This window comes from Rana temporaria, chromosome 8, assembly GCF_905171775.1.
Source record: "Rana temporaria chromosome 8, aRanTem1.1, whole genome shotgun sequence".
NCBI lineage: Eukaryota > Metazoa > Chordata > Amphibia > Anura > Ranidae > Rana > Rana temporaria.
The window spans coordinates 50,266,446-50,280,729 of NC_053496.1; the positions used below are offsets into that span (position 1 = coordinate 50,266,446).

At 44.1% G+C, this 14,284-nt stretch overlaps 1 protein-coding gene across 1 annotated transcript in view; it reads left to right on the forward strand.

Moving 5' to 3' along the window:
* The window catches only part of LOC120910398 (alpha-2-macroglobulin-like protein 1), a 268,848-nt gene that overhangs the window by 59,133 nt on the left and 195,431 nt on the right, over positions 1-14,284 (forward strand). Inside the window, exon 9 of the mRNA XM_040322155.1 lies at positions 3,718-3,832. Within this exon, the coding sequence (XP_040178089.1) occupies positions 3,718-3,832 (115 nt within the window). The remainder of the gene's footprint in view (positions 1-3,717; positions 3,833-14,284) is intronic.

The window sequence follows — 14,284 nt, forward strand, 5'->3', positions numbered from 1 at the left end:
CCCCCTGGTGTGTGATCTCCCTAACCCCCCTGGTGTGTGATCTCCCTAACCCCCCTGGTGTGTGATCTCCCTAACCCCCCTGGTGTGTGCTCTCCCTAACCCCCCTGGTGTGTGCTCTCCCTAACCCCCCTGGTGTGTGCTCTCCCTAACCCCCCTGGTGTGTGCTCTCCCTAACCCCCCTGGTGTGTGCTCTCCCTAACCGCCCTGGTGTGTGCTCTCCCTAACCCCCCTGGTGTGTGCTCTCCCTAACCCCCCTGGTGTGTGCTCTCCCTAACCCCCCTGGTGTGTGCTCTCCCTAACCCCCCTGGTGTGTGCTCTTCCTAACCCCCCTGGTGTGTGCTCTTCCTAACCCCCCTGGTGTGTGCTCTTCCTAACCCCCCTGGTGTGTGCTCTTCCTAACCCCCCTGGTGTGTGCTCTTCCTAACCCCCCTGGTGTGTGCTCTTCCTAACCCCCCTGGTGTGTGCTCTTCCTAACCCTCCTGGTGTGTGATCTCCCTAACCCCCCTGGTGTGTGCTCCCCGGCCCCCCCCCTCAGTGTGTGATCTCCCTAACCCCCCTGGTGTGTGATCTCCCTAACCCCCCTGGTGTGTGATCTCCCTAACCCCCCTGGTGTGTGATCTCCCTAACCCCCCTGGTGTGTGATCTCCCTAACCCCCCTGGTGTGTGCTCTCCCTAACCCCCCTGGTGTGTGCTCTCCCTAACCCCCCTGGTGTGTGCTCTCCCTAACCCCCCTGGTGTGTGCTCTCCCTAACCCCCCTGGTGTGTGCTCTCCCTAACCGCCCTGGTGTGTGCTCTCCCTAACCCCCCTGGTGTGTGCTCTCCCTAACCCCCCTGGTGTGTGCTCTCCCTAACCCCCCTGGTGTGTGCTCTCCCTAACCCCCCTGGTGTGTGCTCTCCCTAACCCCCCTGGTGTGTGCTCTCCCTAACCCCCCTGGTGTGTGCTCTTCCTAACCCCCCTGGTGTGTGCTCTTCCTAACCCCCCTGGTGTGTGCTCTTCCTAACCCCCCTGGTGTGTGCTCTTCCTAACCCCCCTGGTGTGTGCTCTTCCTAACCCCCCTGGTGTGTGCTCTTCCTAACCCCCCTGGTGTGTGCTCTTCCTAACCCCCCTGGTGTGTGCTCTTCCTGATCCCTCCTGTGTGCGCCCTTCCAACCACCCCCCTGGTGTGTGCCCCCCAGCCTTCCTGGTGTGCGTCCTCCCAACGCACACCAGAAAATGTTTGCCCAGGATCCAATCCATATAAAAGACGGCCCTGTCTCTGGCAGAGACTTGTGTTTCTTCCTGAAGTTCCGAGTGATACCCTGGCTGCCAGGTCGGTGTGAGAGGCCTGTCCAGGTACACTATACCCACTCCGGCGGGAGTGGCGACGAAGAGTAAAGTGTCGTTTGAAGCAGGACTGCTTCTGTTCTGTTAGGCCTGAATCTGCAATTCTCCTCCTCAATCATCTTTACCTATCCACCTCAAGTTTACTGTTGCCGTGTTTTGGCAGTAATAAAAGCACAAGAAAGACACCTGCTGATTGGACATTCCATTATTGCTGCTCTCAACTATCTACCCCTAGACGCTCATAGAGGTAACACGCCATCCCATTCTGAAAACAGCGGCTCCTGCGGGGGTAGCGCTACACTTATAACCTGTATCTCAATGTCAGCATGGCAAAATTGCTGGTGCTACAGTTGCTGCCTTTCCAGCTAGTGAGGTCTGACCATGTACATATGGGTATAGAAAATAATCACCCCCCTTAAAATAATCACATTTTGTTGCTTTGCAGCCTCAAAGGAAAACATAATTTTTGTTTTATCCAGCTGTATTTACTCAGTGCAACTTATAACATCCACGTGAAAGATGGCAACATGTCAGAAAAAAATAAATAAACAAAATTCAAAAACCTAAGGTAAAAAGGGCATCAGCAGCGAAGACAACCATGGGATTCAAGCCCCTGTCCCTTTTTATGATGACACAGGACCTGTGGGTTGAACCCAAGAAGCCTGCCAAGAAAAACCTGGGAAACATAGTCAACTCTAACCCTCCTGGCCGGAACAGTACCTAATTGGCAACCTGCCTACGTGTGCGTTGCCTGTCATATGCCCTCAACATGTTGGTGCAGCGGTTCGTGTGTACTAGGGATGGGCGAACGGTTCTGGTTAACACCGAACAATATGCTGAGTTCGGGGGAAAATTCGAAAGCCGCGGAACCCTGTTAAAGTCTATGGGACACTAAAATGAAAAAGCAAAAGTGCTAATTTTAAAGGCTTATATGCAAGGTATTGTCATAAAAAGTGTTTAGGGACCCGGGTCCTGCCCCATGGGACATGTATCAATGCAAAAAAAATTTGTGGGAAAGCCCACGGGGTGGCGCCGCAGCTTAATTTCTATTGGCTGCCACGCGGCGGGCCGGCTCCACCCATTGTTCGATGCTGTCTGTTGACCGCTTCATTCGGGTGTTCTGTAATGGCGCAGCAGAGAGTTTCCGCTGCTGGGGGATACCAGATCTGTAAAGGAGGGACACCTGATTTAAGGGGGGCTACTCCACTGGGGGACACCTGATGTAAGGTGGGGCTACTCCACTGGGGGGCACCTGATGTAAGGGGCATTTCTCCACTGGGGATACCAGATCTGTAAGGGGGGCTACTGTAGTGGTCAGTGTGTAGTGTAGTGGTCAGTGTGTATTGTTCAGTGGTCAGTGTGTATTGTTCAGTGGTCAGTGTGTAGTGTAGTGTGCAGTGTAGTGGTCAGGGTTAATAATGCATCCACTGACAGTTTGTATGCGGCCCCCAATGGGATATGAAAACTTGTCTTGTGGCCCTCAGGTAATTTGAGTTTGAGACCCCTGTCCTAAACCTTTTGGGTTGGGGAGATATTTGTTGCACCTACAGGTAAGCCTTAATCTAGGCTTACCTGTAGGTTAAAGTGGTTGTAAAGGGTTTACAACCTCCTTAAGTGCTACTTCACACCAGATGCAGTTCCGTTCAGTTCCGTGCACTTTTTTCTGCAAAAAAGGCATGCACAGTATTTTCCATGTATTCCAATGGCTATAGTTCACACCATGCAGTCAGTTTCTGCACTGGAAACTGACTGCATGGTGTGAACTAGAGCCATTGGAATACATGGAAAACACTGTGCATGCATTTTTAGTGCAGAAAAAAAGCGCACGGAACTGCATCTGGTGTGAAGTGCCACTTGGAGTGTTGCCTGCATAACACTTCAGAGAGCAATTCATGATATTAGAAGAGACCAGTCACATGAATTTTTTTCTAGAAACCGGTTCCTTAGACTATATATGCATTTTACAATGCCCTTACAATTGGTGCACAAATGGTATATAAAAGCTACAAATACAGACCTCCCTATCTAAATATGGGCTCACATTGCTTAATCTGTTTTGGGCAATTTTTCCTCTGAGATTTTACACCCAATGCGGGTTTATGGAAAAACTTTTGTGACAAAGATCCTTAGGCATTCAGATCTTCAAACTATCTACTTTAGATAGCCTAAAACTGTCATTATATGATATATTATATAGAGCTTTGTTGAGGTTGATGAAAGAAATTGTCAACTGTATTTGTGTTGCTTCTGCACACAGAGCAAGTTGATCTCGCTGCTACTAAGCAGAGGTAGATGTCTCCTAGCCCATGTCTAATAGACCGGAAATGTTTGCAGAAAATATGAGATTATTATGACACTTCAGTAAATCAACACTTTTATCTCTTCTGTTTTAGACTGATGACAAAGGCTGTTTATCCAGGACATATGACCTACGTCAGTTCAATATCTCTCAGACAGATGCAGAGCAGCATTTAAAAGTCAGGGCTTCAATGACAGAGCAGCTTACAGGTGAGAGTCAAACCTTTATTTATAAAATGCTGATACTTCCAGAGTTCAAAAACAAAAGAGATGTTCTATTACTTTAATAGTTGCATATATTAATGAGTACACAGATATCATCCTCCAAGGTTTCTAGCTCCACCCCCACTATGATAATTACATAAAGACAACTGATCTATGGCTATGTGATGGAAGATGAAACAAAAGATTCAACTCCAATTTTCTGGGGAGAGAAATCCCTGTCTGTGTCCCAGACTTTTACCTTGCTAGCTGATGCTCACATTTATCAAGGCCCACCCAAAAATGTTATTACTTATTTTAGGTTTCCGTTTAACTGCCTATAATTACATTTTTTATTTTTTTTGTATACATTTCTTCCCATGTTGCCTGAAACTGGACTTGTATATTACTGTATGATTTTGCCGTCTTTAGTTTCACTAGTGCAAAATCCTTTTTGATTTGGTATAAATGAAATGGGTTGTTGAAAACAGGCCCTCACATTACCTCTCTGACTGGTTAGTCCCCCCATATAATTTTTTTTAATGCAGTTTGTTAGATCTTTGTTAGATCAAGTTAGATCAACCGTTGTTTGCGTTAGATCTCACACAGAAGAAGCAATATTAACAGTTATTTGCTGGGGGGGCTAACTAAAATTGACTAAACGGCTATTTTGGAAGCTATTTGTTAGATCCGATAAGATCAACTGGTTTTAATGTTGTATCTCGCATAATTGGAGACTTATTAAGTGATTAATGAGGGGGGCTGGCCCCCCCTTATCAAATTTTCTGGCCAAAAATCATTCAGGCTAATAGATATTTGTTCGATCTGGTAAGATCTAGTGTTTTTTATTTATTATTATTCTTTATTTGGAAATTGTGAAAATACAACACACACCCACATTGGTGTAAAAAGAAGCTTGGTACAAAAATAAATTAACATACATATTCCCTAGTTTTCTCCCTTTCCCATTTCCCATATCGCCTCCCCCTCCCGTCATCCTTGCCCTCCCCTTTCCACCCCCGATCTGTCATCCTTCCTTCTACTCTACTTTATTCTCTGTCTTTTTCTGTCATTCCCTGTACATATTTATCTGACAATTTAAAGGCTCTCCATTTTTCCCATGTTGCTCTATAGCTTTCCCCCCTTCTCTGCTCTCCGTGGCTCAGATATTCCATCTCAGCAATGTAGTCCACTCGGTGGATCCACTCTTTTATGGTCGGCTTTGTTGTTGATAACCAATTTTTTGCCGCGTTGAGCAGGAATGGGACCAATGTTTTTCCATTTTGCTTTTTTGTTTTATTTGTGCCATGGAACAAGCATGTCCAGGCATTTTGTATAAGTTTTTCCTCCCGTTATTACCTCAATGTATTCCAGAATCTCCTCCCAGTGCTCTTTTATTATTGGATATTCCCACCACATGTGTATTGTCGTTCCCAGTTGCTTACAGCCCCTCCCGCATAACGGGGAGTTATTAGAGTGAATTTTGTTCATTCTCTCTGGGGTAAAATGCCAACATACCATACTCTTGTAATTTGCTTCAATCGTGGCTATTTCTGATACAAAGCTTGTATACTGCTTCGACCATTTGTTTTTCCTCTATTTCTTTACCCAATTCCTGACCCCATTTTTCTATGAAAAGTAGCGGTCCTTCCGTTTCTAATTCTGTTAATATTTCGTATGCCTGTGATATACCGTGCTTCAGGGGCTTTCCTTTACTACATAACTTTTCTATTGAAGTTAGTGCTTTTTAATTCCTAATTGGTTGTGGTATAGTGCTAACTAAGGGCCAGATTCACGTAGAATCGCGGCGGCGTAACGTATAGTAGATACGTTACACCGCCGCAAGTTTTCATCGCAAGTGCCTGATTCACAAAGCACTTGCGATGAAAACTACGCCCGCGGCCCCCGGCGCAAGGCGGGCCAATTCAAATGGCCGTCGTATCCCCTTTGTGAATCTGGCCCTAAGTGTTTTAACTGGAGATACTCCCAATCGTTAAACTGGTTCCACCCATGTTTCGTAATTTAAGTCTTGTTTTGTCCTTATTTTACCTGATATGATATCCTTTAGTTGTGCAGTTTCCAGTTGTTTTCCCAGCCGTGTCCCATTTCCTGGTGTGAAAAACTCTGTGCCCGCTAACGGTATTAATGGAGAGTTATATTTACATTTTTCATGTCGAAAAGTCATGTTGTGTCCCAAATTTTAAATACTTTTCTAGTTATATTATGTGTGTCTGTGCCCAGTGCTCTAAATTTCAGTAGTATCCATATGTTTTATTGTAAGTGCATCATACTTAATGTGTCTTCCATTTGTACCTACTCTTGCTAGAATGATCGCCTTATAGTATCTCTTTATATCTGGTAGAGCCATACCCCCCCCCTTTTTTTTTTTTTTTTTCTGGTTAACAGAATGTAGTTTATTATATGGCCTTTTTACCCTGCCATATGTATTTCATAATCATTTTTAATCACCTTGAAAAAAAAATTGTGGTATGCCTATTGGGAGCATCTGAAGCCTATACATCACTTTCGGTAGGATCATCATTTTCAATATGTTGATCCTTCCTATTCAAGAGATGGGTCTCTTAGAGGTATTTTTTAGTTCTAGTTTAATTTTGTTGATTAAAGGAATAAAGTTAACCGGGTACAGTTCTTCTAACGTTGGTGTTATTTTAATTCCTAAATATGTTCCCGTTTTTGTCTCCCACATTTAAGGGAATTCTTTCTGTAATAATCTTTCTTCGTTTTTATCAACTCCTAAGTTCAAAATTACCGTTTTAGTTGGATTAATCTTGAAATTTGAAAGGTCCCCTTATTTTTTTATTTCCTTTACTACGTTGGGCAGTAACAACCTTGGCTTTGTTAGGTATAGGAGTATGTCGTCTGCATATGCAGCCACCTTGTGTTCTTCCTCGCCCTCTCACCCCCCCTATATCCTGACTATTTTGTATATTTGCCAGCAATGGTTCTAATGCCAACACATACAGGAGGGGTGAGAGCGGGCACCCTTGTCTCGTTCCATTATACATCTCAAGCACAGACAACATTTTCCCCTTGACCTTTACCCTAGCCGTAGGGTGGGTATATCAATTTTTAATCCATCATATATATTTTGGTCCCAGACCTATGTTTCGAAAGTGTATCCATCATAAACCCCCAGTCGACTCGGTCAAATGATTTTTCAGCATCTATTGACATGAGTACGACTGGGGGTTTCTTCTCCCTCCCTTTCCGCAATAGTAATAAAGTTCTTATGCTGTTATCTCTCCCCTCCCTTCCTGCTACGAAGCCTGCCTGATCTGCATTTATTATTTCCAGCATTAAGGTTTTTAATCTTGTTGCCAATACTTTTGCATATAACTTTGTATCTGTATTCAATAGCGCTATAGGCCAGTAACTGGAACATAAAGTTCCATCTTTTCCTTCTTTTGGTATAATAGAAATATTGGCAAGAAGAGATTCTTTCCTTATTTCTATGTCTTCCCCTATTTTATTAAAATAGCTACCTAGTTCTGGGACAAGCTGTTCTTTAAATTTTTTATAGTACTTAATCTAAAATCCATCCGGTCCTGGGATTTTCCCCCCTGGTGTTTCTCAGAGGGCTTTATTTCTTCTTGTGTAATTGGGTCTTCTAGGAGCTCGGCACTTTCTACTGTTATCTTTGGTAGGTTGGTTTCCTCTAGGTATTTCTGTATTCTAAGTCTCCTACTTTCCTCTTCCGATCGTGTCTTTTTCGCTCTGATGTCATATAAACGCTATAATATGTCTTTAACACTTCTGCAATTTCAGATGTTTTATATTTCATCTTCCCTCTCTGATTCTTTATTTTTTCTATATAGTTTAACGTTTTTTTCTTCTTTGCTACTCTTGTTAAGTGTTTCCTGGGCTTATTCCCCCATTTATACCTTTCCTTTGATACATTTTTAAATACTTTTCTCGTTTCTTGTTTCATCAAATCTCTAAGTTGACCCCGCTTAATTACTATCTTTTGGTGTATTTCTTTATCTAGATGTTTTTTATCTTTTTGTTCCAGATCGTATAATTCCTGTAAAAGGTTTTTCCTGTTTAAGTCTCTTTCCTTCTTTTCCCCCGCCACCTATGGAAATCAATTTACCCCTTATATATGCCTTATGGGCTTCCCATATTGTTGCCACACTTCTGGTGTATTATTTATTCTGAAATATTCTTCAATTTCCCTCATTATTATCTCACCTCCTACTTTGTTGTCTATGAGGTCCTCATTTCTGAGATTGATATTACACCTATCGAGGCATCCACTACCTGTTCCAGAAGCCCATGATCCACTACCATGTAGTCCAGTCTCAAATACGTGTCGTGCACCGATGAGTAAGAAGTATAATCTTTTTTACATGGATGTTCCACTCTCCAATGGTCTACTAACTGATGGTTTATGGGTTTTTTTCTTGACCAATTTTAATTGCTTGCGATCCCGTATCGGTGCACCAGATGTATTATCGAGCCTGTGTTCCATTGAGGAGTTAAAATCCCCAGCAAGGATTACATTGCCTTGTTTAAAGTCCATTAAGGCATTCAAGATCACACTCAGGTATTTTTTGGGTTGACTATTTGGGCAGTATGCGTTTGCTAATGTGTATTTTTTCCCCTGGAGATTCCCTTTTAGGAACAGGTAACGACCCTCTGGGTCAACTCTTCTTTCTTCAACCATAATGCTTATGTTCTTCCCCACACCTTTGGCTACTCCCTTTGCTCTTTTATTTGGGGAATCTCCGTAGTACCAGGTTGGGATCGCTCGTGAATATATTTTTGTGTTAGAGTCTAGCGCTAAATGTGTCTCCTGTAGTAAGACTTATTCTGCTGGAATATCTTTCCAACTCCCTTAATATAATTTGCCTTTTTTCTGGAGAATTGAGGCCTCTTACATTGTATGTAATAAAATTACGTCAGTCATTTATATTTCTTATTCCTAAGTTTTTTCCTGGGATGTACAGATCCTACCCCCTTCTCCTCCCCCCCTCCCTCCCATCCAACCCCCTCCCTTGTTGGTAATTTGACCTCATGGTCTTGGTGCAAGATTTTCCTCCTTGAGACCACCTTTGGCACTCTGCACTTCTAGGCCCGAGGTGGAATTCTGTTTGGCACAATCGATTTCCTTTCCCCTACTACTAGGGAGGTGGTAACAGAACAGTCAACGAGTCCTGGTCCCCCTGTCCCCTACCATATTTCTTCCCCCCTTTTTATTTTGTTTACTTTTACTCGCCCTCGACCCCACCTTCCCCCCCCCCCATCCACCCGGTCAAGGAACAAGGAACAGAGAGCGGGGGAGAGAGAGGGGAAAAAAACACACCCATAGCCCCTCTCTCTCTATATCCCACCCCCTCCCCCGCATCCCTCCATACTGCTGCTTACTTCCTTTTAGATAGTTACAAAATTCCGGTATCTCTTCAATGAATCTCAGTCTTGCTGATATTCCATTTTTTCTCCCAATGAGGCATGCTGGGAAACCCCAATTATACTGGATCTTATGTTCCTGCAGGACCTTCAATAAGGGTTTTAAATTTCTCCTTTTCAGCGTTTCTTGAGATAGGTCCTGATAAATTTAAATATTATTTTTTTCCCGTTTTTATTGGTGACTTTCAAATCTCACAATAATGTCTCTCGGGCTCTCCTGTGATATTTCTTTTGGTTTCCTTATTCTATGGGCTCTTTCAATTCTTAATGGAGATATTTCTCTATCCAACAAGGGATTACAGATTTTCCTTATTATTTCTGTCAAATTTTTAGCCTGGGATGAATCCGGTAACCCCTTTGAATTCTTATGTTCTTCCCTCTATCCCTGTTTTCTTGGTCTTCTAATTTGTATGCTTGTTCTTGTTCTCTTTTTATTGTTTTTATTTCTCCCTCAAGCTTTTTTATAATATTTTCATTACAATCTTTTTTTTTTCAACTTCCTCTCCTCTTTTGCGCATGTGCTCCAGGTCTTTTCGTATTATCTCCATTTGCAATTTTAGTGATATTTCCAGAGCCGCAAACATGCCTTCTATTTTCTATTTTTGTTGGTAATAATGCCTTGTTTTGTTCCTCCTCTTTCCTCTGCTCAGACTCTGCTTCCGCCTCTTGTTCTATTCTAGACTCTAATTCCGCGTACACACGATCATTTTTCAGCATTAAAAAAACTGCGTTTTTCAGCATTAAAACTATGTTGTCTACACACCATCGTTTTTAAAAAATGATCTAGCAAAGCGCGGTAACGTACAACACGTACGACAGCACTATATAGGGGAAGTTCCATTTGCCTTTAGGCTGCTTTAGCTGATTTTGTGTTAGTAAAAGACGATTATGACGAAAATTATGTGTCTTTGCTTTCAGCCCCACGTGTCAGTCCTGCGCCCTGTGCTGACACCCAGTTAATGTTCCACACAATTTACAAAGATAAAGTCAAACAGAATGGAAGAAGGAAAGTTACCGCTCCAGGTGGATTGTGTTAGGATGATCAGTATGGTCTCAGGAGATCAAGGATGCTGGCAATGCACAAGGCAACAAATGGAAAAAGAAAATATGGACGGTTGCACTCCAAAAAACCTTGATGGTTGTCTTTATTTAAAAAAGGAAAAATGCACTACAAGTCACAGCACACTACACAGGAGTAAAACAGTTGACACGTTTCGCACTATAAATTAGTGCTTAATTATAGCTAATTTTTAGTGCTATCATTAGTGCTATGATTAAGCACTAATTTATAGTGCCAAACGCGTCAGATGTTTTAGTCCCGTGTAGTGTGCTGTGACTTTTAGTGCATTTTTCCTTTTTTAAATAAAGACAACCATCAAGGTTTTTTGGAGTGCAGCTGTCCATATTTTCTTTTTCCATTTGTCAAACAGAATGGAGGTTATGCGTTTTTCCAGTACTTTTATAGTAAAAAAACAAGGGAAGGCAATATTGAGGAGGGGGGGTTTCTGGGTTTCCCCTCTGTGCTGTCTAACCTCTGAAAGAGGGCACCGATCTACGGCTCCGTCCAGCTCTCCCCGTCTGCTTCACTACAGCAGCAACTACTTTCACCCTATGTTCGGGTGAAGAGCAAAATTACATTGGGGGGGGGGCCCCCAAATAAAATGTTTTCCCAGGGTCCAAACCATATTAAAGATGGCCCTGTTGACGCCAGTCGAGATGGGTTAGGTGGGGTGCTATGTCAAGAGCATGACGGCCATCTACGGCCTGTTGCCTACATGAGTCGGAACGAGAAGAACTACCCCATGCACAAACTTGAGTTCCTGGCCTTGAAGTGGGCGGTGGTTGATAAGCTGAGGGATTACCTGTATGGAGCGGATTTCGTGATCAAGACCGACAACAATCCTCTCACCTACATCCTCACTACCACCAAGTTGGACATCATGGGTCACAGATGATTGGCTACTCTATCAGGGTTTATTTTCAGCCTTAAATCAGACGCGGATGCTTTGTCAAGAAGGCCCCATTGTTCCAGAGACCCTCCAGAAGAATAGGCCCATCTGACACCTGAAGGGGTACGAGTTTTATGTCAAGGAGCAAAACATCAAGCTGGAGGAGGATCCAGGGCCGAAGACGTTGGTGTGTCAGCCACTGGTGTCCCCAGATGTTGTTGCAATGTCAAAAATTAAGGTCTGCTCGAAGCTGTCAAAGACCTGCGGAGAGACCAGTTAGAGGACCCTCCCTGTAACTTGGCATTGAAGGCCTCAGAGAGCCAACACCCTGACTTGCGCCTCACTGACTCCCCAAAGGAAACCCGTCTGCTACACAGAGAGTGGGAACAGTTTCTGGTGCACCAAGGGTTGGTCTACTGAAGGGGCCCCTCTGACGATTCTAAAAAAAAATTGCAGCTATTCCGACCTGAAAAACATAGGGAGACAGTATTAACTGCACTACCTGACAACTATGGCCACCTAAGGCCCAAGAGGACATTTCACCTGGTGAGGGACCGGTTCTACTGGCTCTGCATGCAGGCTGAAGTTGTGGACTATTGCCTCTCCTGCTTCAGATGTATCCAAAGGAAGACTTTGCCTCACCGAGCTGCCCCAATAGGCCATCTTCAGAGTCAGGGACCCATGGAGCTTGGTGTGCATTTACATTCTGTGCTTGGAGCCTGATCTTAGTGGGCAGGGAAATATCCTGGTAGTGACTGACCATTACACTCGGTATGCCCTGGCGTTTTCCATGAGGGACCAACAAGCATCCATCGTGGCCAAGATCTTCGTGGAGAAATTCTTTGTGCACTATGGTCTGTCCTAACGCATCCACTCTCATCAAGGGAGAGATTTTGAGAGTAGTCTCATTAAGAGACTTAGTCCTGTTGGGCATCAGGAAGTCTAAAACCACCCCGTATCATCCTCGAGGAGATCCTCAACCAGAGAGATTCAATCGAACCCTCCTGGATATGCTCGGAACTCTAAATTCAGAACAAAATCAGCACTGGAGCAAGAATATCGTGCCTATTGTGCATGTTTATAACAGCAACGCCAATGAAGCCACAGGTTACTCTCCCTATAGTTTGGTGTTCGGACGGTGGGCCCGGCTGCCAGTAGACTTGACCGTCGGCACATACCTCGACCATACCTCAGCAACTTCCCACAGAGGGTATGTGGATCACCTGCAGAGATGCCTGAAGACCGCCTATGATGAGGCTCAAGCTGCCTCATATGCCTGAGGACAGAGAAACAAAATAAACTTTGACCTCAAGGTACGAGTGCAGGACCTACAGCCGGATGACAAGGTACTGCTGAGAAACCTGGGTGTCCATGGAAAGCACAAGTTTGCTGACCGCTGGAAGTCACAGCCCTATGTCGTTTGCAAGCATCTGCCAGGATTCCCAATATATCAAATCCGGCCAGAGGGAAGCACAGGCCCGCTGAAGACTTGGCATCTCAATCATCTGATGCCTCTGTCAGAAGCAGTTCATGTGCCACCATTTACAGTCCACACCCACGGCCTCTCAAAGATCCCAGCCAGTGACTACATCTCAGTCTGTACCCCTTGCTGAAGATGAAAACAGCGAGGCAGGACAACCACCCCTCTTATGGTAATTGGTGGGATGTTCCTCTGCCAGGGTTTTATACAGATGCAAATTGTATGGTTTCCTGTGCACACTAACCTTTTTTCCCATGCATATCAAAAGCATGTAACAGGTCATAGACTCTTTACCTCCTTTGGCGGGCCAAAGGTTCTTTGGTGGGGGGAGTGTGTATTGGGGGCTGCTCTGTCACCCATGGTCCTGCACCTCCCACCATCCCTGCCAGCAACTGTCAGACTGAATAGACACTGACACGGGCAGTCACTGAGGGAGATCGCGCCTGTCATTCCTTGTAGGGGATTTCTCCCCCTCCTCTTCCTTGATTGATGAGCAGTGCTCACTCACCGGCATCCCGCCCACTCTGCTCTCTTCTCTGTGTCCCTATTGGCATGGTGAGGGAGCTAATCAAGCAGCAGTAGAGGGCCACAGGACTTGAAGTCTCGTCACAAAATGGCACCATTGATTTTTACAGGGAGCGGAGCTACTACTTCTGCTTTGCAAGAAGGGAGGCTAGATAAAGACTTAAGCATGTTGGTCTGAGGAGAGATCACCATTAGGCAGGGAAATGAACAGAGATGTGAGGAGAGACTACAAGCATTTGCTGAAGAACCATCCAAAGACGGTTCCAGAGACCCTCCAGAGACGGCTGTAGATGGATGTACCTTCTGTACTACCTAATATCTCTATTTTTTTGTGGAATATCTCTGAATTGATATGAGATCTAACGTTAAAATCCCTTGATCTTACCGGATCTAACGAATATCTATTAGCCTGAATGATTTTTGGCCAGAAAATGTGATAAGCCCCCCCTCATTAATCACTTAATAAGTCTCTAATTATGTTAGATCTAACGTTAAAACCACTTGATCTTACCGGATCTAACAAATAGCTTCCAAAATGGTTAACTGTTTGGTAAATTTTTTGATAAGGGGGAGGGGGGGGCTGATGACGGTTTAGCTCCCCCAGCAAATAACTGTTAATATTGCTTCTTCTGTGTGAGATCTAACCTGATCTAACAAACTGCATAAAAAAATGCAATTTTTTTTTATATAAGGGGGGGGGGGGGCTAAACCGTCCAAGGTACATTACAGAGGTTTTGGCAAATCTCAGTAGGATTGTACAGAGATTGTAATGTGTGTGGCTAGTTTCAGATGACAACAGCTCCTAAGCTGACTGTAGGGGTAAGTAAGCAAAATAGAGCCTCTTTAATGCTTTTTTTTGGGGTGAAGTTGGGCTAAAACCCTATTGGGTTAACTTTTGCTCTTTATGTCCAATTCAAGAGGTCTACTATCCTGGAGATGCAACAGGAAGAGAGAGGAAATCTCTAGTAGTCTGAAGATATGGGTTCTTTCAAATAAAAAAAAAAATCTTAGAATATTTGTAGAAAACATGCCAGAAAAATTTGAACTGTACAGCTAGGATTTTTTAGCCCTTTCCTTTGT